This window comes from Mus caroli, chromosome 11 (assembly GCF_900094665.2).
Source record: "Mus caroli chromosome 11, CAROLI_EIJ_v1.1, whole genome shotgun sequence".
NCBI lineage: Eukaryota > Metazoa > Chordata > Mammalia > Rodentia > Muridae > Mus > Mus caroli.
The window spans coordinates 18,599,708-18,627,507 of NC_034580.1; the positions used below are offsets into that span (position 1 = coordinate 18,599,708).

At 46.7% G+C, this 27,800-nt stretch overlaps 2 protein-coding genes across 4 annotated transcripts in view; both read right to left on the reverse strand.

Moving 5' to 3' along the window:
- Positions 1 to 4,542: 4,542 nt before the first annotated feature.
- On the reverse strand, positions 4,543 to 4,989 carry LOC110305955 (40S ribosomal protein S16-like). Of its 2 annotated transcripts, XM_021178132.1 has the most exons (2): positions 4,870 to 4,968; positions 4,543 to 4,818 (listed from the first exon to the last, which is right to left on the reverse strand). In XM_021178132.1, the coding sequence occupies exons 1-2, from the start codon at positions 4,966 to 4,968 to the stop codon at positions 4,543 to 4,545; spliced, it is 375 nt and encodes a 124-aa protein (XP_021033791.1). The 2 variants fall into 2 exon arrangements, with proteins under 2 accessions (XP_021033791.1, XP_021033792.1); XM_021178133.1 differs by having other exon boundaries at positions 4,543 to 4,989.
- A 3,937-nt stretch (positions 4,990 to 8,926) lies between these two features.
- The window catches only part of B3gnt2 (UDP-GlcNAc:betaGal beta-1,3-N-acetylglucosaminyltransferase 2), a 108,077-nt gene continuing 89,203 nt past the window's right edge, over positions 8,927 to 27,800 (reverse strand). The window contains exons 2-5 of one of the 2 annotated variants that reach the window (XR_003837982.1): positions 19,428 to 19,557; positions 18,485 to 18,531; positions 9,856 to 9,918; positions 8,927 to 9,068 (exon numbers count right to left, since the gene is read on the reverse strand). The gene's annotated coding sequence lies outside the window, so the exon portion shown is untranslated. The remainder of the gene's footprint in view (positions 9,069 to 9,855; positions 9,919 to 18,484; positions 18,532 to 19,427; positions 19,558 to 27,800) is intronic. The other variant, XR_003837983.1, reaches the window with a different exon arrangement.

Here is a 27,800-nt window from a genome sequence, read left to right on the forward strand (position 1 = left end):
AATATATATTCTAAATCAAGGTATATATTCTAAATCTATCTATCTATCTATCTATCTATCTATGACTCAGAGTACCCAGTTTTGTCCACTGTGTTTCTCAGTAGTTATAATCTAGGCAGTATGTTGAAGCTGGGTTCAAATCTTCTGAGACTTTGTGGGAGTTAACAGTTAAAGGTTCCAGGAGATTCTGTCTGTCATAAACTTACATATATTAATAATTAGCAGACTTCTGATAAGATTGAGGGCTATATCGATTGGTTATATCTAAATAGAGCACACCACAATTTAATGGCAGTAGTGAAAACCATCTATCAAGACAGGATAAGAATGAAAATCTAAAGTGGCTTTGACAGGTTGTGTAAGTAGAGAGATAGGGGTGACAGAAAGTGAGTTTGCCCAGGTAGGTTCAGGCCTGTGATGAGGACTGTGCAGGCAGGCCATGAGAACAGGCCAGGGGTGCGAGCATGTATCACTGATGAAACAGATTGTAAAGAGAGCAGGCTGGTTGGCTGAGAGAGGCGTGTATGTATGGCTGTTGCTGCCTTCATTTCAAGATAGCAGCAGCGGTGACAGACAGCAGCTGACCTGATGTGTTTGCTTCAGCCAAGCTGGGGTGGGACTTCCTCTCAGCAGCAGGAAGTCCTGGCCCAGTGCTTCCAGCTGTTGGGAGTCTGTGGTGGGCGTGGAAAAGGAAACAGCTGGAGTAGCAGCCTAGCAACGTGCACGCTATTCTTGTGGCACATGGAGCTGCTAGCCTTCACTTTATAAGTCCCAGGTAAAGAGTGAGAGAGAGGGAGGGAGGGAGGGGCTCCCGCGCATGCATGGGAAGGTGGATTCTTGGAAAAGGCGAAACCTGTTTTTCTCAAGGCTGCAGCCAAGCAGGACACCCAAAAGCAACTACTTGGCGTGCAGAGCGCAGGAGTCCCTCTCTCGAGAAAGCTCACAAGTATAGGGGCAGCAGGTGATCACACATATGGGAAAGCAAGTCTCACAGATTCCCTGGAAGGACGCAAGAGGTGGAGCCAGAACTGTTTTTCAGGCGGTGAACCTGTGGGAACCAGCAGCTGCAGTGGCCAGTGGAAGTGGGCAAATGAGGGAGAGAGGGAGGCGAAGTCTAAGCTACAAATCACTAACGAGAAAGTGCCAGTTTAGTGGCCATGTAGAGATATTGTTTTCTGTTAACTGTGAATTAGACCAAGACATTCCAGAAAGTAGGTCCAAGGCAGCGAACAGACCCATAGGTGAGACACGTGAGGGCTGAGGGCTATGCTCTGGGCTGATACCCCCAGAGAGCAGTTTATCCAGGCCTGGCCTAGGATTCTCAGCCTCAAGAAAGAAACTGTCTCAAAGGGAGAGAGGAAGATCTCACCAAAGGGAAAAAGTCCTAGAACAGGGTCAGTGGAAAGCCTGAATGTCTCCATTCTCAAAGGCAGTATAGGGGTAGCTCTGAGCTCAAGAATTCTCCCCTGGGACCATGCGGACATTTACTCTGACCAGTGTGAGGAGGCGGCTTACCAGTTCTCTCAAGTTTAGGCTAGCAAGTATGGATCTCCATGTGAGAGCCGGGGTGATGGAAACCTGCAGAGTTTCTAAATCTGAGTCACGACACCAATGTTGTGTTTATAAAAAGATATGTTATATGTGTTTACAAAAAGATAGGTTATGTTCTATGGAGGTGTAGTCAGGTATGGGGGGAGGGAGTGCTTCAGCAGGCCCATGCCAAGGCATCCCTTCCCCTTGAGGGACCAGCCACAGGACAGTATAGTATAGAATAGAGTTTATTAAGGGCATGGGGAGGGGAGTCAAGATGGTTGTAGAGGAAGAAAAAGGCAGAGAGAGAGTAGAGAAGTAGAGGCCAGCCATGAGCACGTGGAGAGAGGGGAGGGGTAAGGGAATGGGGGGAGAGAGGCGAAAAGAGCAAGGGAACAAGAGAAAAGCAAGAGAGTGAGAGGGGGCAAGCAGCCCCTTTTACAGGGGGTCAGGCCTACCTGACTGTTGCCAGGTAACTGTGGGGCAGAAAATAAACAGAATGCTAACACCTGTGGGTACCAAGCACACACATGGTATACACATACACATGCAGACAAAACACTCAAACATGAAGTAAAATGAATCTATAAATGCTTTAAAAAAAAAAAAAAAAAAAAAGGTAAAACACAAGATGAGGGGGCAGGGTTTCCCTGAGATAGCCCAGTGGTTCAAGGTGCCAGCTGATGGAAGCAAGAGAACTGATTCCTGAAAATTGTCCCCTAAACTCCAATTACATGCACAGACATGCCAAGAAATTAAAATGTAACAGAACAGTGCTGTTTGTGTTTTGATGTCTTTTATTTTAAAGCAGACCAGGCTGTTACATAACACTGAGTCACGAGGCTTTGAACCACCATGCAATAATCCTTTTGCTGAGTTACTGAGTTGAAGGTTTTTTTTTTTCTTAAGCAGGGGAAGTGAGGGACTAGATTGCTGTCCCCAACTGGGAGAACTGAAAAAGCAAGGGAAGGAGCTTCTGACAGTCATTTAGCCTGTCCTTGTTGCTTGTCCCTTCTAACACTGTCCTTTTTGCTATCGATCTTGCATCTGGTAGTATCCTCTGTACAACCACTCAGGGACCCTTGAGCTAATACTAGATTCCAAACATGATGGGAAACCGGAACACAGACCTGTCAAGTAGGAGTGAGAGGATTAGATGCTAGAGCTTTGTTGAGGACAAGCTGGAAATGTCTAACATTTTTAATTGCAGTTTAAGCATCCACTTCATGGTAGTAAGTGTATCCGTGTCGTGCAATCATCCCTGCCATCTCCCTCATCCACAATTTCATCTTTCCAAACTTAAACATGGATGGTAATTCCCATTCTATCTCCTGGTCACCACTCTGTTGTGTCTTTGAAAGCGCACTCTCCTGGGTCATTCTCATAAGTGATGAGCCAGGCTGACTCCATGATAGGCTTCAAATAGGCAGTTCAAGCTAAAACCCAGGCTTCAGGCAGCTAGTCAGAAACTGCCCCATCACCTGGCCTAAAGCAAGGACAATGGGTCAGCAGTTTCCAGCCAGCCCCCATGTCCCAGTAACAGAATGTCCTTAGAGACAGAGTAAGACAAAGCCCACCTACTTTGCAATTTCCTTATGTACTTTAAATCAGGCCTGCGAGCTCACTTGGTTGTCTCTCTATCTTGGTAAAGGGAGACCACAAAATACTGGACTTCTGCAGAATAAAACACTCTGTGCACTTACATCCCATTTGAACCTGGGGTGCCATTCTTCAGTAAGTCATGGACCCTTACATTTGGGGCTCATCCAGGATTCGATAGAGACCCCCTGGCCAAATAGTGGAGTGTTTTTCTGATTGGTAAGTCTGGGTGTACAGTTGTCTTTCGTCTTGTCTATATCTTTCTGATTCAGGTTTAATTCTGTTTGGGGTTTAACCTGAAGGCCAAGAGGGACAAAGTGGACATGTATTTTGTCATCTGGCCAGGGCAATGGAAGATGCTCCTGAACCCCAACAAGAAACTGGAGAACTTGCTAGTTCTCATCTGAATTCTGAACCTGCTTTGGGTCTCTCATGCACAGGAAGAAAGACTGTCTGAGATAGACTTTTTGTTTTGTTTCTGTTTTCTCTGGAACATCCTTGTGTGTCTGTGTGTATTCTGTTTGTGCTTTTTTTTCCCTCCCTCTCTTGCAGATTTTTCTTGAACTCCTTGAATGGAAAAGACACAAAGCACATCACTGCGCTTGGTCCTGAACCATTTTAAGGACTTTTGCAGAGTCACAGAAGACTCAGTCTGGTTGTTCATCTCTGAAAACCAATCGTCTCTTACAGGAATGAATGGCCCACCTATGGCCAGGACTTTCCATCTCCCCATCATGTATAGGGCAAAGGTCTAGTTTCTGAGGCATGGGGCCATCTGGACCAAGTGCTGTGGACGTCGCTGCTTCCCTCCCACCCTTGCCGTGCTCCTCTCTCTCTTCCTGAGGATCTGTGTTCCCTTCCTTATGTTCCTGTTCCTGCCACTGCTGCCCCTGCCCAGCCAGCACAGGCAGAGGGAGGAGCAGCCCCTGACTCACCTGACCCTCCTGGCTCCACTTGGGGTCCACCTCACACTTCAGCCCATACTGCCCAAAGGGCTGACTCTACTACAGCCTTACCCCTCCAGGCTACAGGAACCCCAGATGCTCAGGGAAGACAGTTCATAACACATGTGCCATTCGCCAATAATGAGCCTTGCAATTAGAAGTTGCAGAACTCCCCATTTTTAGAAATATATCAGCTCTCACAGGTCCTCTAGATTCAGTCATGCTGACTCACCTGCCCACCTGGGATGACTGTTGGCAACTGCTCTAGGTCCTCTTCACGATGGATGACAGAGGATTATGGGAGAAATGAGGAGATTGATTCTGGGAGCAAATGGGCTGCCCACTCAAGTTCAGGCTGATATCCATACAGCCTTTCCTTTTATTTGACCTGGCTGAGATTTTTTTTTTTAACATTAAAATCCTAGGATGTTTATTACAAAGGTAAACCCTGATCCTTGAGATGGGCTTATCAGTAGGATTTCTGGTATCGGGCACGGGCACCAGGACCTCCAAATTTTTTGGATTCACAGAGATGAGGGTCAGCTACAAGCAGGGTCGGATCGTACTGGATGAGAATATCTTTGATCTCCTTCTTAGAGGCTTCATCCATATATTTTTGGTAATAAGCCACCAGGACCTTTGAGATTGCATAAATTTGGGCCACATGGCCACCACCCTTCACACGGACCCTGATATCCACACCAGCAAATCGCTCCTTGCCCAGAAGCAAAACAGGCTCCAGTAACTTGTACTGCATCGTGCACAGCTCGATCATCTCCAGTGGATGTCCATTCACCTTGATGAGCCCATTTCCTCGTTTGCAGTGGGCCACAGCTGTAGCTGTCTTCTTGCATCCAAACACCTGCACAGACTGCAGCAGACCCTTGGACGGCATAGCTACAAGTATGAACAAGAGCTCCTCACTGCACGCCACTGCCACTGAAAAGGCCTGGTTGAGATTTTAACACTGCTGTTAAAAATAAAGACAGGCTCTGGGTCTATAACCAGATTCTGATGGGAGGCCTCCAAGTGGCTGCCAGACAGTCCACAACTTTATCTAAGGTGAGCCAGGTGATGCGAAGAAAAAAATGTTCCCAGGGAACATCTAGAAAGACTTTTGAAGCCTATAAGACCCATACTGCTTTTTAACCCAGAAGTCAGGGAGCACCAGTCAGCGGTGAACATGACTTTTGTTAACCAAACTGCCCCTGACATCCATTGAAAGTTTCAGCCACTAAATGGCTTTGCAACCTGCCTCTGACACCCAAAGTCAACCTCTATTTACCTTTGAACAGCAAGACTTGGAGAGAGGTTCCAAGGAATAACTGACTTGGATATGCCTGCCTCAAGGATTCAAGAACTCATCTACAACATTTAAGGAGGCACTACATGAGGACTTGGATGAGAACTAGTGAGCCCACCCACAAATAACTGTGCTCCAGTATAACCACCAGTGGCCACGGGTTACTGGGTTCCTGAAAGGAAAGCTGGGGATGGATGGGAAGGATGGTGAGAGAAATAATGAGCCAAGACAAAGTTCTCTGATCAAGGCTCAAATTTTAATGTACAGCACTGAATATATATGGGAAAACCCAAGGACCCATCCCTTTGTTTCTGCTGGGTTCTGTTGCTTGTTTCAGCTGGACTGAGTTGCAAAGTAGGCTCTTAAGCAGCTCAGGGGGCAGGCTGTTCTCAGTTCTCTGGCAGGAAGATGTAAATGTAGCAAGGCCAGACTCCTGGCTCCAGTGTCCAACTTGTTCAGCCAGCTCAAGGCTGAGGGTGGGGGAACACTCCAGTATGTATTTTGGGCCCCCAACTTGAAGACATGGCAGAAGACCACAGAAGACCTGCTACAGGAGTTAACTTGTCTTTTGAGTATCTGCTAAGAAGGCCCTGCTTTGTCAACTTGAGGTCACCCAGCTGGGGCACATATTCGGGGGGGCTAGCCAATGCATGCTGTCTGATGCCCCAGAAGCAAGCCATCCTCAACACCCCAGTCCCACCAACCTAAAACCAAGTACTGGAATTTCTGGGATCTGCTGGGTTCTGTACATTTTTGGTGCCAGGGTTCACTGAGATAGCCAAACCATTATCTGAGGCCACCAGGGACTAAGAAGACAAAATGGACCCTGAGACAGACATGGCTTTTAAGACTCTAAGAAAAGGTATATTAGAAGCACCAGCCTGGGCCCTCCCAGACATTCACAAACCTTTCCACCTGTATGTGGATCAGAGAAGGTGGATAGCAAAGGGGGTGCTCACCCAAACTTTGGTACCATAGAAAAGACCTGTGGCTTATTTATCAAAGAATCTGGACCTGGTGGCCCAAGGATGGCCAGCCTGCCTCCAGATCATAGCTTCTACTGCCCTGCTAGTCAAGGATGCTGACAAAAGAACCATGGGGCAGGAACTTATCACCACCCTCCATGCTATTGAGGGGACCCTCAAGAATCTACCCAGCTGATGGCTGTCCGATGTCAGACTGGATTAAAAGGCATAACCACAAGACTCTGGAACTGTGACTCCAGTCCCCCTTACTATCTGTGTACCCCAGGGGGGCGATGCAACATCTTGTCATCAAGTTCACAGTGGATAGTAAGAAGGCTGATTGTACAGCCAGTTCTTAACTCCTCTCTACCCAGACTTAACACAGAATTATTGGTTACCAGACAGGGAAACTGCATTGGAAATAAGGACACTCCAGCCTATTCCCACTTCTGCAACGACACTGTAACCCCTACTGTTGCAGGATACATGCTGCCCCCGGAGAATGCTTGGTGGGCTTGTACCTCAGGGCTTACTCCATGCATTTATGACCTGGTTATAGGTACGACTGAGGATGTTCTAGTACAGCTTGTACCCAAAATGACCTTACTTTGGGGAGGATGTCTTCAACCAGCTAGCACCTCCAAACAATCAGGTTAAAAAGATGGCCATTACTGCTGTATTACTAGGTTCTCCTTGGCATAGGGCTAATGGGAGTTCTTAGTGTAGGGGCCTCAGCCCTAACACTCCAAGATAAAAATTACAAAGCCCTATGGATAGCAATAGATGTGTCTTAGTTAGGGTTTTACTGCTGTGAACAGACACCACGGCCAAGGCAACTCTTATAAGGACAACATTTAATTGGAGCTGGCTTACAGATTCAGAGGTTCAGTCCATTATCATCAAGATGGGAGCATGGTAGCCTCCAGACAGGCATGGTGCAGGAGGAGCTGAGAGTTCTACCTCTTCAACTGAAGGCTATTAGCAGAATACTGACTTCCAGGCAGCTAGGATGAGGGCGTTAATGCACACATGTACAGTGACACACCCACTTTAACAAGGCCACACCTACTCCAAAAAGGCCATACCTTTTAACAGTGCCACTCCCTAGGCTGAGCATATACAAACCATTGTAGGCACCCATAAGCTCATAGATTTGGATTCTTGGTCACCAGGAGTAGCACTATTTGAAAGTGAGGGGGACTCTTCAAGTGTCAAGACAGGAAAATGTACCTCAAACAAGAATGAAAACTTGGCTCAGATTGATTTTATCAACCTGGATCAAACTTGGGGAGTCTGAGGCCAGGCAATTCATTACCAGCACATCTAAAGACTGTGCAATTTGGGGAAAGGTTTGTAGGGTAACAACCATTCCAATTACAGGTGCACAATAAAACTTAAGGTATGACTACATAGAAAAATAAATAATAATAATTTTTTAAAAAGATAGAGGTCACCTACCCCTTCCTGGAATTCCCCTAATGTGCTTTAAATCAGGCCTTCGAGCTCACTTTAAGGTCTCTCCATCTTTGTAGGTAGTAGACCCCAGCATGCTGGACTTCTGCAGAATAAAACACTCTTTGCATTTACATATAATTTGAGTCCAGGGTATCACTCTTCAGCAAGAGTTGGGGTTCAGAGTAAGACAACCATGGGTTTAAACTCTGCTGCTGCCACTTAACAGCTTTAAAGACCTTTGAGACTCAGTTTCTCACCCCTGAGCTCTACCCGCAGGACACAATGAAATTAGGACACAATAGCACAGATGCATAATCATTTAAAATAAATACCAAAAGACTCAAAACATAAAATAACTCAAATAGATAGCTGACCATGAATAGGGGTAAGCCATGGGGGAGAGGCTCAAGAAAATATAAAGTGACTCATAGTGAAGCAAAGAGAGGGCAGTCTCAAGTCAAACAGGAACATGGCACCACTTCTATCTGCAGATAAGGCAAACATGTAAATGAAAAAGAATGCTGTGTGGAGAGGGACTTGGGGGTGGGGCTCCCCTACCCTCTGACTAAACCACATGGATTACTGGGGAGCCACATAACAAATCTGTTATATCTTAAGAGTTTGTAAGTCCACCATGAAAGTTATCAAAAAGGAGTAATTGGAGAGACAACCAAGGGGTTAGTCATGAGTACAACAGTTCTTTGATCAGAGCCCCTGGAACTGTGAGCCAATGAGTCCCCATGCCTACAAATGACCTGATCTGAGATATTCTGTTACAGCAACAGCAAGTGGGCCAACACCATCACTAAATGTGATGGCTTATGACTGGATCACATTAGATATGCTTTTAGCATATAATCCACACACCATAACTTGTTGGCGGCCAGCCAGCAGCCTGCAACGTGAACGGTTCCACTGAGATGGCAGCTCCGAGCTGAAAAGAGAGGAAACTAGATGGGGAGGAAGAAGAAACAGAGCCAAGACAATGGTCATTCTGTTCAAAGCTCAATTTTACTTGTTCAGACACTCAGTTATAAAGGAAGGGGAAGGGAACCCGATTCCCGCCGAATGGTTTCAGGGTCCAGTAGCAGGGTGAACACGAGTGTGGCTCCAAGCAGCAAAGCAGCAAGGTCCAGCAGTGGGCGTGGCAGAACGAATGAGCAGGAAACTCCACCCCTGAGCCTGTGTTGATGGCTTACGACTGGATCACTTATGAGATATGCAGGTTTAACATGGACAGGACCGGGTGTGAGGACACTTAGGGTTCTGTACCTGTCATCACAACACACCTAACTGCTGAGTATCTTCATCCTAGAAAAATGGCCTGGCTCTCTCTTCTCCCTTCTTGCTTGACACCACCTTCCCCTTCTCCCTCTCAATTAACCTCACATGGAACTGAAAGAGAGAGAGAGAGAGAGAGAGAGAGAGAGAGAGAGAAGAGAAGAGAAGAGAAGAGAAGAGAAGAGAAGAGAAGAGAAGAGAAGAGAAGAGAAGAGAAGAGAAGAGAAGAGAAGAGAAGAGAAGAGAAGAGAAGAGAAGAGAAGAGAAGAGAAGAGAAGAGAAGAGAAGAGAAGAGAAGAGAAGAGAAGAAAAGAAGAAAAAGAAAAACGGCCTGAGTATCCATTAGCAGTTGTGGGGCTGTAGGTACCATGGAACCAGGAAGAGCTGGGGTGGAGGAAGAGTGAGGCCGAGGCACATCCAAACTGTTCCCTCTCTGTTCTGAGCCTATATGTCTAGACACGTGTAGCCTTACGACTCCCACTCACCCTTAGTCATGTAACCTGGTGTCCAAGTTACAAGTTAAACTTCCTCTCTCCTTATAAGGTCATATCCAGCAAGCACCTGGAATTCCTCCTTATGCAAATGAGGCACCCCCAGTACCTGCTCTGACCAAGGATGTACACTCACCCCTCCACCCCACCCAACCCCTACAAAGGTTAAATAGCCTCTGTCCTCCACTCACACACCAATAAAATGAGCTGCTCAACTAAGTCTCTCTCCCAAGAAGTCTTTCTTGTCACGCTCACCATGGCTCACCCGTGGCTCACCCATGGCTCACCTGAGACACTTCCTGCTGCTCCTTCCTCGATTTCTCTTTCTGGCCTGGTTCATGCCATCATACCTTTAAGGGAGGGGGAGCAAGCATGAATAAGAGGCATTTGCCTTTCTCACTAGTCATTAATCTACATCTTTTCTCTATAAAATAGCCTGTTCTGGGCATGGGGTAAATAGGGTTACACAGTGTGCGACCTTTTGTATTTGGCTGGTTTTGGTTTAATGTACTCAAGACAGAGCCACACTGTGGCATGAGTCAGCACTTTCTTTTTATTCTTAAACAGCATGCCATTGTGTGGGCACTAATTGGTCATCTGTCCTTCAGATGATTCACATCTAAGTTGTTTTACTATACAGATTTTTATTTATTTACTTTTGTTTGTCTGAGACAAAGTCTCACTCTAGAGCCCAGACTAACACCAAACATATAATCCTCCTGCCTCTGCTTCCTAAGTGTGGGGTCACAGATATGTACCAGCATGGATGGCTTGATCCACTTTTATACAAACATTACTCTCTGCTCTTTGGTGTTTTAAAGAAAATGGAGTTGCTGGACTATATTTATTTTCCTCCTTTGGTTTCTTGAGATAGGGTTTCCTGTAGTTGAGACTGACCTTGTACTTCTAATCCTCCAGACTATACCTCCCAAGTATTGGGGTGACAGACTTATTTGGCCTTTGTAGCAATCCTGGCCATTCTCCACAGCAGCCTCCTTCCCCAATGATGCACATGAGTCCAGAATCTCTGCATTCAAGTCCTCCCCAGAACCGGGGCTGGCTCCCCACTTCCTCTCTCCTAGTCTCATCTCTCCACGGATAATTTTTAATCTTATTTTTTATAATGTATTTATTTTTATTTTATGTGCATCAGTGTTTTGCCCACATATATGTCTGAATGAGGGTGTCAGATCCCCTGAAACAGGAGTTGCAGATAGTTGGGAGCTGCCATGTGGGTGCTGGGAATTGAACCCAGGTCCTCTGGGAGAGCAGACAGTCCTCTCAACCTCTGAGCTATCTTTCCAGCCACTCCCCTATGGTTTTGATCTCATTATCTTAAATTCTAATTATGCCAAGCACTTTTCATGAGCTTTTTGGTCATTTACGGACCTTTGGAGAAAGACCTACTCAGATCCTTATGTGTGTGTTTGGTTTGGTTTTATTTAATTATATTTAAATTTTTCATTTGGTGTGATAGAGGCTCACATGTGCCACAGCATGGAGGAAAAGGTCAGAGGACAACTTCGAGTCAAGTCTCTTCTTCCATGTGGCTTTAGAGATCATCTAACCAATCAGCAAGCTTGGCAGTAGGTACTTTCCCACACTGAGCCATCTGGCCAGCCCTGCTCTAATTCCTTCTCAGTTCATGGGACTGTATTGCTTTCCTTTTGCTTTTCCACATTCTGCTCTGAATGCAACCGTAAGAGATGCTTGCAGAACAGCTCATAAAAGAACAGACTAAGGTGGGCATGGGAGTGCACACTTGTAATCCCAGATCCTGGGAGGAGGAGGTAGAAAGATCAGAAGTTCAAAATCATCCTCAGTTACATAGAGAATTTGAGGCCAGCCTGGACAATGTGATACCCTGTCTTATCTGAACTCCCCATCCCCACCCACAAAAACAGAGTCAGATAAAGTTGGGTGTGGCTTCTCAACAGCCTCCTCTGGAGCTCTTCAAGAGTAGATACATTCACTCAGCCATCCCATGGAACACACAGTGCATACCCATTCAACTAATGTTCCTTTCCAGGAAAAGTATAGGTAGGCCTTCCTGGCTCTGGCTGAGGCATGTGTTAGCAGGAGGAGGAACAAAAAAAAAAAAAAAAAAAAAATCATTAGAAGTGGATCCTGACTACAACAGAAGAATTCTAAGTCTGACAGAGGAAAGGAGAGCAGGGCTAGAGCTAATCTAGCAGTGTGTCTGTCAGTGGCAGCAGTGGGGACCCATGAGGAGGAGGCTGCTTAAGGCATAGAGTCCTGTCCCAGCCCTGCAATTTCCCCCTCAATGGCGGCCTGATGTGGGTCATACTCTCCTAAATAGGGAAGGAATTTTTTTGGAGGCAACTCTGCAATGTCTTTGTGAATTTCGCCTATGATGGTTTTCCTCCTTTCTGTTTGATGTGAGTTGACCTCAGCTCATCTGAATTTGGCAACCCTCGGTTATAGAATCCACCAAGGGTCGAATTAACGTACTCCTAGAGGATTGCTCTACTGAAAGCAAGCCTGAGGTCAACATCCACCAAACACAACCACTTTCCAGTAAACAGGGACAAAGGGCCTCAGCCAGGGATAGAATGTCCCCTCTGAGGTGGCTGTCATACTCTCCTGACCCCAGAGCTAGGTCACCTCATAGAGTCAAACCACAGATATGAGGATATCATATCAGAATAACCATATTAAAAGGGGCTCATCAGTGATGATATGGTCTGGGTGTTTACCAACTGGGTGAAATCCTTGGAGCTGAAGCTGTGTCTCAGTGGTTAAGAGCACTCACTGTTCTTTCAGAGAACCAAGGGTCAGTTTCCAACACCCACACAGCAGCTCACCACCATCCGTAACTCCACCCTTTTCTGGCATCTGCCGGCACTAGGTGTACAAATTCAAACACTTACACACATAAAATACAAATAAACTAATCATTAAAAAGAGAAATAAAGAAACAAAGCTGTCTCTTTGGGCAAAGGAAACCCAAGACCCTAGGACATGGCTTTGACTCTCCATAAGGAGGGGAGAAGCTTTGTGGTGGTTTGAGAAAAGTGACCTCCATAGGCCCATAGGGAGTGGCACTATTAGGAGGTGTGGCCTTTTGGAGGAGGTGTGTCATTGGGAGTGGGCTCTGAGGTGTCACTCTTCCTGCTGCCTGCTGATCCAGATGTAGAATTAATTCTCTACTTCCTCTAGCATCATCTCTGCTTGCTTACAGTCATGCTTCCCACCATGATGACAATGGACTAAACCTCTAAACCTGCAAGCCAGCTCAATTGAATGTTTTTCTTTATAAGAGTTGCCGTGGTCATGGTGTCCATTCATAGCAATAAAACCCTGCCTAACATATGCTTCATTTTGTCATTATGAATACAACACAGAAAGCCAGGTACAATTAGTTTCCTAGCCTGCTTATTGTACGAGACTGCAGAGACTAATGGGAAAGGCGGAGTACATCCACCAAGAGTGAGGTGACCTCAAAGGGCTGTTATTAGGAAAGTATAGGGGCCTCATAAGGGAAGAACCAGGGGCAGGGAGCCACCAGTTTCTTAAATAGATACCACGACAGCTGACACCTTGCTGTTCTGGCATTGTGCTTTGCCTATCCAAAGCAAACTTGTGGTCACCTAAAACACGTGATTGCAGAAGACATGTCACAGCATTGGGTGACCCAGCTGGTGATTCAGGTGTGAGCTCAAAGAAATCCTGGCTTTGGGGCATCTGAGGGAAGTGATAGCCAGAGGATCAGAGTCAGCCATTACCCAGAAGTGATGAGGGAAGGCATTAAGAACCCAGCCTTAGCCGGGCGTGGTGGCGCACGCCTTTAATCCCAGCACTCGGGAGGCAGAGGCAGGCGGATTTCTGAGTTCGAGGCCAGCCTGGTCTACAAAGTGAGCTCCAGGACAGCCAGAGCTATAAAGAGAAACCCTGTCTCGAAAAACCAAAAAAAAAAAAAAAAAAAAAAAAAGAACCCAGCCTTGGCCTCCTCCTGATTGTGGAAGGTAGAATGTATGCCTAGTGGATAGCCACATCCTGTCAGGATTTCTAAGAAACACTTGGCCTGCATGTAGTTGTTGTCCTGGGAGCCAGATGTATAACAGTCTGGACACATGAAGCTTGAAAATGCAAAAACATCCTTCCAGCTGCTTCCTGCTTTTTCTTCCTGACCTAGAATGATGTAGAGAGAGGTAGCAGTTCTGAAATCGGATGGAAAGTGCTTCTGTCTATGATGCTGGGAGAGGGGGATGGCCAAAGGGCCAAACGCCTTCCTAAGAAATGAGATGATTAATAATTCAGAGCCCTGACTGAGATGACAAGGAGCAAATGTGAAGGATTCACACCCTCTCTCTTCACCAGTTTGCAAACATCCTGGTTGACCCCTAGTTGGGAAGAAATAGCCAGTGGGATGGGCTAAAACCAGGCCTCACTTACTCATCATTTAGCAAAGTCTCTGCTCATTGCATGCCGACACAGGGACAGGGATAAGGCAGACAGTCTCTGCTTCATGCATCTCGAGTGTTAAGGGCCCAAGACCTGTATCCTGTACCTCAGGACGACAGCTGGAGGGCTACTGAGATAGGCAGATAATTCTCTTCCTGATGGGAAATGGAGCCTGGTGCATGTTGTTGCCAGCCTTAACTGAGCAACCCCAGAGCTGAGGGGTATCAGTATCTTAAGGTACTAAATTCCTGGGGAGACTACACAGAGGCCCAAGTTCCCACCCTGACAGGAGAAGAGACAGCATGAGAAGTCTCTCATTGATTTCTCTGAAATAGTGGCCTTTACTCATCCCTGCCAAGTGGGAGCCTACACCTTTGAGTGCCCAGGTCTGGGCTGGGAGACAGGTGAGCTCCATCCTCCCTCTACCATGTGCATACTGGTTGCTAGGGGTTTCTAAGCTGTGCTGTCATGCTCGCAATCAACTTCAGAACACTTCCATCACACTAAAATGAAACTATCTTCTGCTACTAGTCTCCTGCCATTCCCAGTTACAGGCAAACACTAACCCTCCATCCACAGACTTCCAGCAATTGATAAAAATGTAATCACAGTCCATGCTGTCATGCACCTTGTGTGTGTGTGTGTGTGTGTGTGAGAGAGAGAGAGAGAGAGAGAGAGAGAGAGAGAGAGAATACATATGTGTGTCTCACATATATGTGCACAGGTATGTGTTGTGGATTTGGTTTACTGCTTGTATCACATTAATTGGGTTCCTGAAATTATACAGGTCTGTATGTAGGATGCTGAGGGTCTCTGCCTCCAGTTGGCTTTGATTGGTAAATAAAGTTGCCAGCAGCCAATAGCTGGGCAGGGAGACAGGCGGGACTTTTAGGATTCCTGGGCAAGAGACACAGGGGAAGAAGAAGGTGTCATGCTGAGGAAGGAGAAGGTCCAAGTCTAAAAAATGTAGGACAGAGAGACAGAGACACTGTCAACATGTAAGAGTTGGGGATCGTGGCCCAGGCGGCCTACAGGCCTGGTTCTGGGGCAGTCAAGATGGAATATAGGTTTAGTAAGTAATAACTCAGGAATATCAGAGGAGAGAGTGTGTAAGCCATGTGGAAGTGCCCAGTCATTGAGCTGTTTAAGGCATATTAAGCTGTGTGTGTGTTTTATTCAAGAACCCACAACATTGGTATGGTAGTGAGGAATTCGGGCTGCTGCCGCTGGGCAGGTAGAGTGGATTAATCTACGACAGCTACAAGTGTGCTCATGTGCCATGAGCCGTGGAGCCAGAGATTGATGATGAGTGTCTTCCTCACTTGTCGTCATCATTGTCACCATCATTATCAATCACCATCATCATCATTATTTTGAGACAAGGATAGAACTCGCCTGGAACTTGCTATGTGGACCAGGCTGGTCTCGAACTAGCTCTGCCTGCATCCACCTCCCAAGTTCCAAGATTAAAGGTGTGTATCACCACACCCAGCTTATTAGTCTATTTTTAGACAGAGTCCCATCATATAGCTCTGTCTGGCCTGAGTTTGCTATGTAGATCAGGCTGGACTCCAAAATCACAAAGATCTACCTGTCTGTGCCTCCTAAGTATTGAGACTAAAGTGCCATTGTGGTTGTCTTACCTTTTATGCTTTTAATTTATTTTAGATTTATTTAATTATATATATATATATATATATATATATATATATATATATGCATGCCTGATACCCAAGGACTGGAACTCAAGTTATAGGTGGTTATGAGCCACCATGTGGGTGCTGATAACCAAAATCCCCATCATCTACAAGAAAAGCAAATGTTCTTAAACACTAAGATATCTCTCATGCCTCCTTACTTATTTTTAATATTTACTTGTCTTTACATTTAGTTAGCATATGTACCTATGTGTATGCATGTGCATGCTTGTGCAAAACTGACTAGATCACACCACTGCACCTTGGATCTGGACTCAGATCTCATGCTTGCACAAACTGTCGAAACTGTTATGAAACATAATTGCAGTGGTGCCGGTGGTGCAGTGGGAGAGTAAGGGGTACCTGGTAGGCCCATGCCTTGAGAAACCATACCATGCCACAGACCTTGGTATAAGGGAGATTTACTGTGGGCAAAGGGAGGGCATGGAGACCTGGAGAAGGAGTAGAGGCAGACAGAGCCATAGGGCAGAGAAAGTAGAGATAGAGATGGACACAGAGAGAAAGAGAGACCAGCCAGGAAAACGTGGGAACAGGGAGAGACTGGGGTGGGGGGGAGGGAGAAAGAGAAAAGGAAGAAAGAAGGGGTAGGTATCGAGCAGTCCTCTTATACGATGTCACCCAAACTTGACTCACAATGGTGGCAGGTGATGATGCAAGCTGTTGCTAGATCACTATTGGGAGGAGCCTAACAGAATTGTCTGTAAGCCAACAGAAATACAGTTGGAGACAGAATGTTTAAGAGTGCCTTCGGAACCCTGGAGCCTCATATCTTAGAGTGCCAGCTTCCACTCATGAGCCCGTAGTGGGCCCTGAGAGGATCAGTGCACAGTCTTCTTGGGGTAGGGAACCGCCCTAAAGAGAAGAGGCTTCCTGAAAGAAGTGGGGACCCCTGGGGTCCCTGGGGTACCCCCCCCCCCCGAGAAATCCTTGTCACTCCATTTTGAATCAGCACCACCCCCATCAACGTAATCTCTTTAGGGATCATGGGCACACTGAGGCCTTTTGAAAAGCTGTACTAAGGTTGTGAAAGGGGTGTTTTCTCTGCCTCGCTTATGCAGTAGACTTTGTCTGGGAGCCAAGGTCAGCAGACAATCCTCCAGGCTCTTTCTTGCTGAAGAGGTTCAGGAATTTTCAGCAACTCTGGGATAGAACTCTCTGGGGCTCTTCTAGGGACAACGTCCATGGCCCCTGATTCTCCTGGCTGTGTGAGGTTATCTCCATACTTCTCCAAAGCCCTGCACTACGTCTGTGCCCAGCTCTCACCTGTGGCAATGATATGGGAATGCCGGGATATCTTTGAGAACTGAGGTTTTAGGAGAGAGCTAGAGTCCCAAAACCTAGATGCCAACTCTCCCACAAAGCAGGCTTTTGGGGTTTGCACTGTGAATTCAAAGACTGAAATTCATGGACCACACTGGGTGAGCTTTAGAGAAAGGTTTATAAATGTATAGGTAGGAAAGGGCATGGCTCTCAGCCACATAGCTGACATTCCCCTGCATGTCAGATAGGGAAAGGGGACTTCAGAGATAGGGTGGGAAGCCCAAAGTTCCAGAAAAGGTACACTTGGACTCTGGCTGGCACCTGAAAGAAGAGGGCATAAGAGAAGACTCACAAAGGTGGGCAAACCCACAGAGCCTCAGAGAGGCTTCTGAGGACTCTCATTAAATTCTTAAATTATTCGTCCTACCTCTTCAGCATAACTCAAGGTACACAGGCCTTCCTCCCTAGGGAAGGGACCCATGTGGCTGACCTGCCTGACTGTACTACCTCAGTCTCCACCCAGATAATTCCATTCTTTCTACTAGGAGGCAAGAGCTTTCCATTTAATTGGGCCTTCAATGTTTCTGTTGATAGGTTATTTCTCCGGATGGTGATATTAAAGGCATGTTTATTTAGAAGCTGCTCTTGGATGAGTTCACCATCCCCAAGGATTAAAGCTAGGGAAGTTGCCATGGAGAGTGGGGTAGGGGGTGAAAAAGAGAGAAAAGGCCCCTGTGTGCAGAGCAGAGGAGGAGAGAGAGAAAGGGAGAACGGGAGGACAGAGGGAGGAAGGGAGAGAGGGAGAGAGAGGGAGAGGGGAAGAAAAGGAGAGAGAGAGAGGAAGGGAGGGAAGGAGGCAGACAGGGCGAAAGGCAGAGGGAGAGAGAAGCAAAATGCCTGCATTCTATAAGGAGAAGCCTCTGGAGGGAAGGGCAGCCCAGCCCTGGGCTGGAGAGTTCAGGGTTGGGGGCAGGATATGCCAAGTAGGGACTGAGGGATGCTGGGAGAACCTGGAGGCCAGGTCTGCTTTGGTATGTGAAATACACACCTAACATCTATAACACCAGCTCCTGGTCAGCTGGTTGCTTCTGTGGCTGTAGCTGCTTCCCTCCGCAGCCTCACCTCTCCCTGTAGACATCAAAGCACAGTGGCTTCTCTTCTGTTCAAACCTTTACCTATCCCAATATGGTGCATCATGGGAAATCCAGAAGTCAGGTCAGCAACAGATGTCGCTGGTTTCAGACCCCGGGACAAGGGACTGAGGTACATATTTTACATATCAAAACAGACCTGGCCTTCAGGTTCACTCAGCATCCCACAGTCCCTACCTAGCATACCCTGCCCCCAACTCTCAGTGAGAGCCACCCTTTTCTTCTTCCTCCATGGTGACTTCCGTGGCCTCCATCTTTGGGTCCAGTCAACTCAACAGAGAGCAGATTGCCAACAGACCTACCTTTAATATATTCTTATCTGGTTTGAATTGACACATTTCAACAGGAGAGATATAACTTACCACTCACTAGCTTTGAGGAAACTCCCATGGGTCTCTTCCTGTTAAGCCTGAGACAGAAATGCCTGGATTACACTCAGAAGGAAAGCTGTCTCTCTGCCTCGACCCACCATCATCTCTGTGGCTTTCAGCGCAGTTGCAGAATACAGTCTGGGTGCTCAAGCAAAGGCCATGGCTGAAGTCCTGCCCTCGGCTATGCTGCCTGCCCCCTTGTAAGCAAGTAGTTCAGGTCTGAAGACAGTGAAGCAGAAGGTGGAAGATTCAGGTGTCTGTGAGGTCGTGAAGGACAGTGGGGGCGGCGGGTGGGGGGCAGTATGATAACATCACATAGTTGAACTGTGCCCGGGGTGGGAGATGGCTGCCGAGAACCAGAGCTGTGGGCACAGGATCCACACCCACCCCAGGTGAAGGTCAGTCAATCGGGTAGAGTCGAGGAGGGCTGTCAATAGCAGCACAGTTGAGCTCAGGTGTGAGGAGGCCTAGAAACAAAGCATAGTTCTCTGCAGGAGAAAGGCTCTGGGCCCAGTAGTCTCAGAAGCCTAAATTATTAAACCTGTGAGAGGAACTGGCTTTTGTGAATGCCAAGAGAGACAGATCTGCCCTTCCCTGCTCTGCTCACAGCCCATAGGAGAAATTCAGCTGCAACAGTGTGACCGGGAAGTGTAACCCGGGAGACCCAGCTGGCATGTGAGGACAGCCATACCTGGCCCCGCCTCCACCCCCACCCCACCTGCCCTCTTGGGATTCTCAGGGCTTTTTGTTACAACCTTGGGCTCACTTCCACCTCCCTTGGCTCTGCTTCCTCACACACATTTTTAGCATTCTTCATCCTGCAAAGTAGCTTTGTGTCGCCTCCCTTCCAGCCGTCCCACCACGCCCTAAGGAAACCTGCAGTTCACCACCACCACCCCGCCCCCTCGCACAAGGAAAACTTAAAACCACCAACCAGCAGATTCTAGGGTGGACTACAGAAGTCCCTCCCACCGTCTGGAGGTGTTCCAAGGAGGCCAACATTGCTGATTCTGCTGCGGCTCACTCTTCCTCTGCGTCTTCACACACAGTCTCATTTCCAATGTCTGGAAAAGAAAAACAAGAGGAACCACCTGACTATAAGTCAGAATGGTGCCATGAAACCAGAAACAATCGATGCCAGCCTTTCTAGCTTCACGACGCTGGCCGTGCTTGCTTCTAGACTGCCCCATAAGAGAACCCTGGTGGCCGGGGATGACCGAGTGGTTCACCGAGCTAGTAACTCCCTCCTGGCTTTCTCTCTTAGAGGCGCTTCTCAAATTCCAGGAAACTACAGATTTCCTATCGATATTGGCTGATATTGGGGGTTCTGTGGACATTTCCAGAAAGGGTCCAGGTTCTTGGGTCCCCAAAAGAAGAATTTAGCAGAGAAAGAGATAACTTACTAAGAAAGAGTACATACACTTCCAAGGACAGAGCTGGAGCAAGGCTAGAGCCGCTCGGGTGCTGTGCTTTACAGAGCTGGAGGCTATGTCAGGTAAACACGGGGTTTCCACACATGCTCTGTTACCTGTAGTTCTGCATTATTTGCTTCAGGTTTCCTTCGTATCTTAACTTTCCACCCACAGTGTGCTTTTTAGTAGTAATGAGCTGTAGCTTCCCTTCTGACAGCCCAGGCACTAGTGCCTCTGCGTCTGTTGATTTTTGTTTTGAGACAGGGTTCCAAGTAGCCAAGGGTCTTAGTCAGGGTTTCTATTCCTGCACAAAACATCATGACCAAGAAGCAAGTTTGGGAGGAAAGGGTTTTATTCAGCTTAAACTTCTACACTGCTGTTCATCACCAAAGGAAGTCAAGACAGGAACTCACACAGGGCAGAAACTTGGAGACAGGAGTTGATGCAGAGGCCACAGAGGGATGTTACTTACTGGCTTGCTTCCTCTGGCTTGCTCAGTTTGCTTTCTTATGGAACCCAAGACTACCAGCCCCGGGATGGCACCACCCACAATGGACTAGGCCCTCACCCTTGATCACTAATTGAGGAAATGCCTTACAGTTGGATCTCATGGAAGCATTTCCTCAAGGGAGACTCCTTTCTCTGTGATAACTCCAGCTTGTGTCAAGTTGACACACAAACCCAGCCAGTACAACTGATCCCTTGTCAACTTAACAAACACATCACTATTAAGCCTCAACCCTTACTTTTTATTCATCCCCAAGATCTAATAACTTTAAAAGTTCCACAGTCTTTACAAGTTCTTATATATTAAAATTTCATTCCCTTTAAAATATCCAATCTCAAAGTCTTTTTGCAGTTCAAAGTCTCTTAACTATGGGCTCCACTAAAATACCTTCTTACCTCAAGAGGGAAAAATATTAGAGCACAGTCACAATCAAAAGTAAAATCAAACTGTCCAGTGTCTGGGATCCACTCACAATCTTCTGGGCTCCTCCAAGGGCTTGGGTCACTTCTTCAGCTCTGCCCCTCCAAGTATACACCTTGTCTTCTAGGTTCCAGCTGCCTATACTCCACTGCTGCTGCTGTTCTTGGTGGTCATCTCATAGTAAAGGCATCTCCAAAAATACTGCTGTCTTCCGATGCAACTAAGCTTCACCAATAGCCTCTCATAGGCTCTCTTCATGGTGCCAAGCCTCATCTCCTTTGCATGACCCCTTCAGTCCTGGGCCGTCAACTGCAACTAAGGCACCTCACCAATGGCCTTCCATGGCCTCTCACAGTCCTGAGCCTCAGCTGCTCTTCATGACTCCTCCATGCCTTCAAAACCAGTACCACCTGGGTGACTCTTACACATTACCAAGTCCAGCCGCAGCACAAGGTACAACCTTGACTATCTCTGGAACACAGCCTCTTTGTGCTCTCAGAAAACACTTCCCAGAAGATTTCACCTCAATGATGCTGGTCTCTTCTTAATCACCACTAATTTCTTAGCACTAGCTAACCAGCAGCAGCAGTCCCAGTAATGCAAAAGTTTCACTTTAGTAGTTCTGGTATCTTGTTAATCACAGCTGATTCGTCAGCCCCAGCTAACCAGAACCACAGAATCTTCACAATCAAAACAGCAATGGCCCTGATAAGAGTCTTTAACCTTCCCTCTGGAATTTTATAAGCCAGGTCTCCATCTGGAATTTTATAAGTACTGTTCTCAACATTATCTCCCCAGCTCCTACAGAACATCCCACAGACACCCAATAGCTCTTCTAACCCAAAGTTACAAAGTCCTTCCACGGTCCTCCGCAAAACATGGTCAACTTGTCACAGGAGTACCCCACTCCTGGTACCAATTTGTCTTAGTTAGGGTTTCTATTCCTGCACAAACATCATGACCAAGAAGTAAGTTGGGGAGGAAATGGTTTATTCAGCTTACACTTCCACATTGCTGTTCATCAACAAGGGAAGTCAGGACTGGAACTCAAGCAGGTCAGAAAGCAGGAGCTGATGCAGAGGCCATGGAGGGATGTTTCTTACTGGCTTGCTTCCCCTGGATTGCTCAGTTTGCTCTTTTATAGACCCAAGACTACCAGCCCAGAGATGGTACCACCTACAGGGGACCTCCCCACTTGATCATGAGAAAATGCCTTACAGCTGGATCTCATGGAGGCATTTCCCCAACTGAAGCTCCTTTCTCTGTGATAACTCCAGCTTGTGTCAAGTTGACACAAAACTAGCCAGCACAATATATATATATATATATATATATATATATATATATATATATATATACACACACACATATATATATACACACANNCACACACACATATGTGTGTGTGTGTGTGTGTATACAAGCTAGGGGAAGCAAGCCAGTGAGCAGCACCACCTCTCCATGGCCTCTGCATCAGCTCCTGACTCCAAGGTCCTGCCCTCACTAAGACACACATACACACACACACACACACACAATTTCATGTCATGTGTATTTGCTTGAATACTTTTTTTAAAGATTTATTTATTTTATTTACACAAGTACACTGTAGCTGTCTTTAGACACACCAGAAGAGGACATCAGATCCTGTTATAGATGGTTGTAAGCCACCATGTGGTTGCTGGGAATTGAACTCAGGATCTCTAAGTCAGTGCTCTTAACTGCTAAGCCATCTCTCCAGCCCTCAGCTTGTTTCCTTATAGAACCCAAGACTACCAGCCCAGGGATGGTGCCAACTACAATGGGCTAGCTCCTTCCTCCCCCTTGATCACTAATTGAGAAAGTGCCTTACAGCTGGATCTCATGGAGGCATTTCCTCAAGGGAGGCTCCCTTCTCTGTGTTAACTCCAGCTTGTGTCAAGTTGGTACACAAAACCAGCCAGTACACCAGGCTAGGCTCATAGGCTCAAACTCACTTTGCAACTGCAACTGACCTTGAATTTCTGATCCTCCTGATTCCACTTCCAGAGAGCTAGAATCACAGGTGTGTGGCAGGTACCACATGTTAATCCAGTGCTACACCCCCAGGCCTCTAACTTGCTGGCATTAGTGTGTTTGTGAGTGTACATATGTATGTAAGGACCAGAGGTCTGCCTAAACCTTCAGTGCCATTTTTCAGATGCCACTCACCTTTATAGATCTTTATAGGGTCTCCCACTGGCCTGTAGCCTACCAAGTAGGCTAAGTTAGCTAATGAGCCCAGGGGCCCTCTTGTTTACCTCACCAAAACAAGGGATCTAAAACATGGGTCCTGAGGATCCTACTCAGGTTCTTGTGTTTTCTGAACTTATTTAATGTGCTAATTTTGTGTAGCTTTCCACAAGGCTTTGACACCTCACTCTCTGAGCTACTCTCCTGCCTCACTATTGTAACTAAGACAGTCTAGGTGGCTGGGGCACACGGCACAGCTTTGGGCTCCTGGTTTTCTTTGTTTGTTTGTTTGTTTGTCTTAAATGGTGTGGCTCGCCATTTCCTCCTGGGCACAGTTCTGCATTCATATTTACTTTCATCTGGAAAATTTGCCCAAACCTTGGAAATGGGACAGAGATTTTGGTACTCCCTTTGAGTCATGCTGGATTTGGGTACTAAGAGGCCTGGCCCAGGGAATTATCTAATTTTCTAAGTAGTACATCTCTTTTTAACTTGCTAATTGTTATTAATCAGGATATTTTACAAAAACAATTTTTGTGGCCCAGGTTAGCCTTGAACTCAGTATCCTCCTGCCTCAGATTCCAGTGATGGAATTACAGGCATGAACTGGCATTTGCATCCTACTGGCTCTCTTATTTGTTAAATATGTTTCTGATGCATGTTCATTTGTATGAAATAATAAAAATTACATATTGAACCTGATTTTTTCATATAACTGTATGAGTTCTACCCCACATACCCTCACATAACACTACTATAACAAGGATTTAGAACAGGCCTGTCAGCTACAACTTCCCCTGCTCTTTCACAATCAGAACCATGCTTGTGACTTCTTGGCAGGGTACAGATGGACATGGTAAGTGGGATGCTTTGGGCATACCTGCATCTATGAGCCTTCCAGCTAGGACTGTAGGACTCCCTGGTTGTCCCCCTCTGTCAAGCCCAGGGCAAGGCTGTGGTCTCAGAACTCAGCTCTGTGCTACTTACTGTCCCTTGGCTGCTCCCTGACAAAGCTTCCAGGAGCCACTGAGTCAGACACAAGATCAGGTACAGGAAAATCCATAAACACTGTGCAATATAGAAAAACCTCTCAGTGTAGGTAATAAAGTTAGCTACAGGAAGATTCTTGTGGATTGAATTAAACATAAACACCTGTCTTAGTTAAGGTTTCTATTGCTGTGAAGAAACACCATGACCACAGCAGCTCTTATAAAGGACATTTAACTGGGGCTGGCTTACAGTTCAGAGGCTTAGTCCACTATCATCATGGCAGGAAGCATGGCAGTGTGCAGGCAGACATGGTGCTAGAGAAGGAGCTGAGAGTTCTGCATCTGGATAGGCAGGCAGCAGGAACAAAGAGTGAGCCACTAGGTCTGGCTTGAGTTTCTAAAACCTCAAAGTCACACCAGTGTCATACCTCCTCCAGCAAGGCCACACCTCCTCCAGCAAGGCAAGGCCATACGTCAAATTATGCCACTCCCTATGAGCCAACAGGAGACGTTTTCACTCAAACCACCACAACACCCATGCTGGATGTCCTATTGTCTTCTAGCCATTAAATCTCTGGCTCCTGAGCTGGAGAGATGGCTCAGGGGTTGAGAACACTGACTGCTCTTCCAGAGGTCCTGAGTTCAATTCCCAGCAACTACATGGTGGCTCACAACCATCTATAACAGGATCTGATGTCCTCTTCCGGTGTGTCTGAAGACAGCTACAGTGTACTCATCATATATATAGAATGGATAAACAAAATCTTAAAAAAACAAACAAACAAAAACAAAATAAACCTCTGTCTCCCTCATCAGTGTGGCATCTCAGGTTGGTGCAGAAGAGAAAGGTACAGAGGGACCTTACCTTGTCCTCAAAGCTACCAGGATGTTGGCAATGGAAGCCTGGGCAGCCTCCCTTTTGGCTTCATCAGCTAGCCTGTTCCCTCAGGCTGTTTCTCTTGTCCCTTTCTGATGCCTGGGGCAATGAATTATGGCCACTTTGAGAGGAAGCTATTATGCCTCCAATAAAGCAAGTCTCCCTTCCTTATTTTTGATGGTTTTTCCTTCAGCAGTCAGTAATCCCATCTGCTGTCAGTGTAAATGTTAGCTATGGCTCTTTTTGCCAGTTTTAAAACCTGGGTTAAAGCCTTTAGTTCAGCTTTCTGGGCTGAAATTCTCCAAGGCAAAGCAGTTGCCCAAATAACAGAGTCCACGTCCATTACCACTGCCCTGCATACCATTCTGGATAAAGCTGCTCCCATCCGCGAAGTAGATATGTTCTGTGCCTGGCTAGGGTATGTCAGTCAAGTCTTGCCTGATGTTCTGGGTGTGCCCCATGATGTATTATTAATATCAATATATATATTTAGCGGATATACTAAACAGCAAACCAGGCCAAGGCGGTTCCATGTGAGAGAGGTTTATTGTGCAGAGACAAAGTGGGGCAGCAAGGCGAGTAGAGGGGCAGAGAAGAAAGAGAGTGAGGTGGGGTGATCTCCTAATTTATACAGAAAATGATGTCACACAAGTGAGGGTGGGAAGTGAGCCAAGTGGGTTCTGGGATTGAGGGTCGTTGGCTTGGCAATGCAGGTCAAGGGTCACATTGTTAGGCCTGGTTTTAGAGTGTCCTGGTACTAACACCCCAGAACTACAGAGCAGTCATGCTGCACATCTGAGGATGGGTCAGGTTGCTGGGTTTAGGACAGATGATGGGTTATCTCTTATGCAAAGGGGAATTCAAAAGTAGAGCCTGAAAGTCCACCAGCATGGCCTTGGACAGTCACTGGCTAGGTGGATCCTTAGGGGTCCCCTCAATAGCATGGGGGGTGGTGATAAGTTCCTGCCCCATGGTTCTTTTGTCTACATCCTTGACTAGCAGGGCAGTAGAAGCTATGATCTGGAGGCAGGCTGGCCATCCTTGGGCCACCAGGTACAGATTTTTGATAAATAAGCCACAGGTCTTTTCTATGGTACCAAAGTTTGGGTGAGCACCCCCTTTGCTATCCACCTTCTCTGATCCACATACAGGTGGAAAGGTTTGTGAATGTCTGGGAGGGTCCAGGCTGGTGCTTCTAATATGCCTTTTCTTAGAGTCTTAAAAGCCATGTCTATCTCAGGGTCCATTTTGTCTTCTTAGTCCCTGGTGGCCTCAGATAATGGCCTCAGATATCTCAGTGAACCCTGGCACCAAAAATGTACAGAACCCAGCAGATCCCAGAAATTCCAGTACTTGCTTTTAGGTTGATGGGACTGGGGTGTTGAGGATGGCTTGCTTCTGGGGCATCAGACAGCATGCATTGGCTAGCCCCCCCCCTGAATATGTGCCCCAGCTGGGTGACCTCAAGTTGACAAAGCAGGGCCTTCTTAGCAGACACTTGGTAGCCAAGTTGACTCTGCTCCTGTTGCAGGTCTCCTGTGGCTTCCTGGCATGTCTCCAAGTCAGGGGCCTGCAATACATACTGGAGCACAGTTATTTGGGGGTGGGCCTACCAGTACTCACCCAAGTCCTCATGTAGGGCATCCTCAAATGTGGTGGGTGCATTCTTGAATCCTTGAGGCAGGCATGTCCAAGTCAGTTATCCCTTGAAACCTCTCTCCAAGTCTTGCCATTTAAAGGCAAATAGAGGAATTCCAGGGTACATGACCTCTAATGTTAATCTGTTTGGTCCATCTCTATGGTCATTCCATTACCAGGGTATGGGGCTAGAAACTTGCTGGGGAAGTCTAGAAATTGTTGCTGAGGCAAGTAGCTGAGGAAGTCTGGAAACTGCTGCTGACCCACTGTCCTTGCCTCAGACCAGGTGGCAGGGTAGCTTCTGAGACCTGGAATTATCTGGGATTGCCCAGATCTTGGAAACAGAGATTTAGGCCTAGTCTTCTCAACTGCCAATTGGAAGCCTGTCATGCAGTCAGTCTAGCCTTCTCAGTATATGTGTCTCACATTACTTCTCTTGGAGAAACATGAACAAATATCTCCTCACCCCAGATAGGCCACTGGTTAATGAATAGAGAAATAATCTCACCCAATTGAGGCTTGGTGAGCCAATGAATTAATCAAGCTTACAGGAACATGAGTGAAGACTTTCTTACAGGAAAGTGAGTGACCCAAAGACAAGAGCATTGTGGCCATGTCCCACCTGTCATGGGGTCAGATTTCATCTTGTATACTCTACCCGGGTATACAACTTTTTTACATTGTCATATGGCATTATCAGCAACAAATATGTAGAGCTGCATTCATAGCTATCTCAGAACACAGGCTGCAAGCTGGACCCATTTGTACTTTCCAAAATTATATGCACCCTGGAGATAGGAGGGGGTGGTGCATAGAATCTTAGATGAGACTCTAGTTACACCACCACTGTCTTCTACTAGGGAGTGCTAATAAGCCAGGTACCATTACCACAGACCCTATTATGGTATGCAACTTAGGGCCTGTGGCTCCAATAAGCCAAGTTTTGTCCCCTATCCTCAATAAGACAACAAACGGAGCCAAATTATTAGTGAAAAACAGAAAAAGATTCATTCAGTGTGGTCACAGTGTAAAGAGAGTTAAAGATACACATTGACTCTCCCAAGTCTGTCTTTGGGGGTCCTAATGTGAGGATAGGATTTAAATACAAAACAGCAAGGACTCTGTGTGTGTGTGTGTGTGTGTGTGCGTGCGCGTGCGTGTATTCACACTAAACTTTCACGCAAGAAGATGTGGTTCCCTGCCTGCCACTTCCATCTCCAAGTCTCTCCTGCAAAGTTATCTGACAAATTAT

Excerpts from the sequence above, each read along its gene's own strand:
- LOC110305955 (XM_021178133.1), bottom strand. The coding sequence starts at position 4,968 with ATGCCGTCCAAGGGTCTGCTGCAGTCTGTGCAGGTGTTTGGATGCAAG.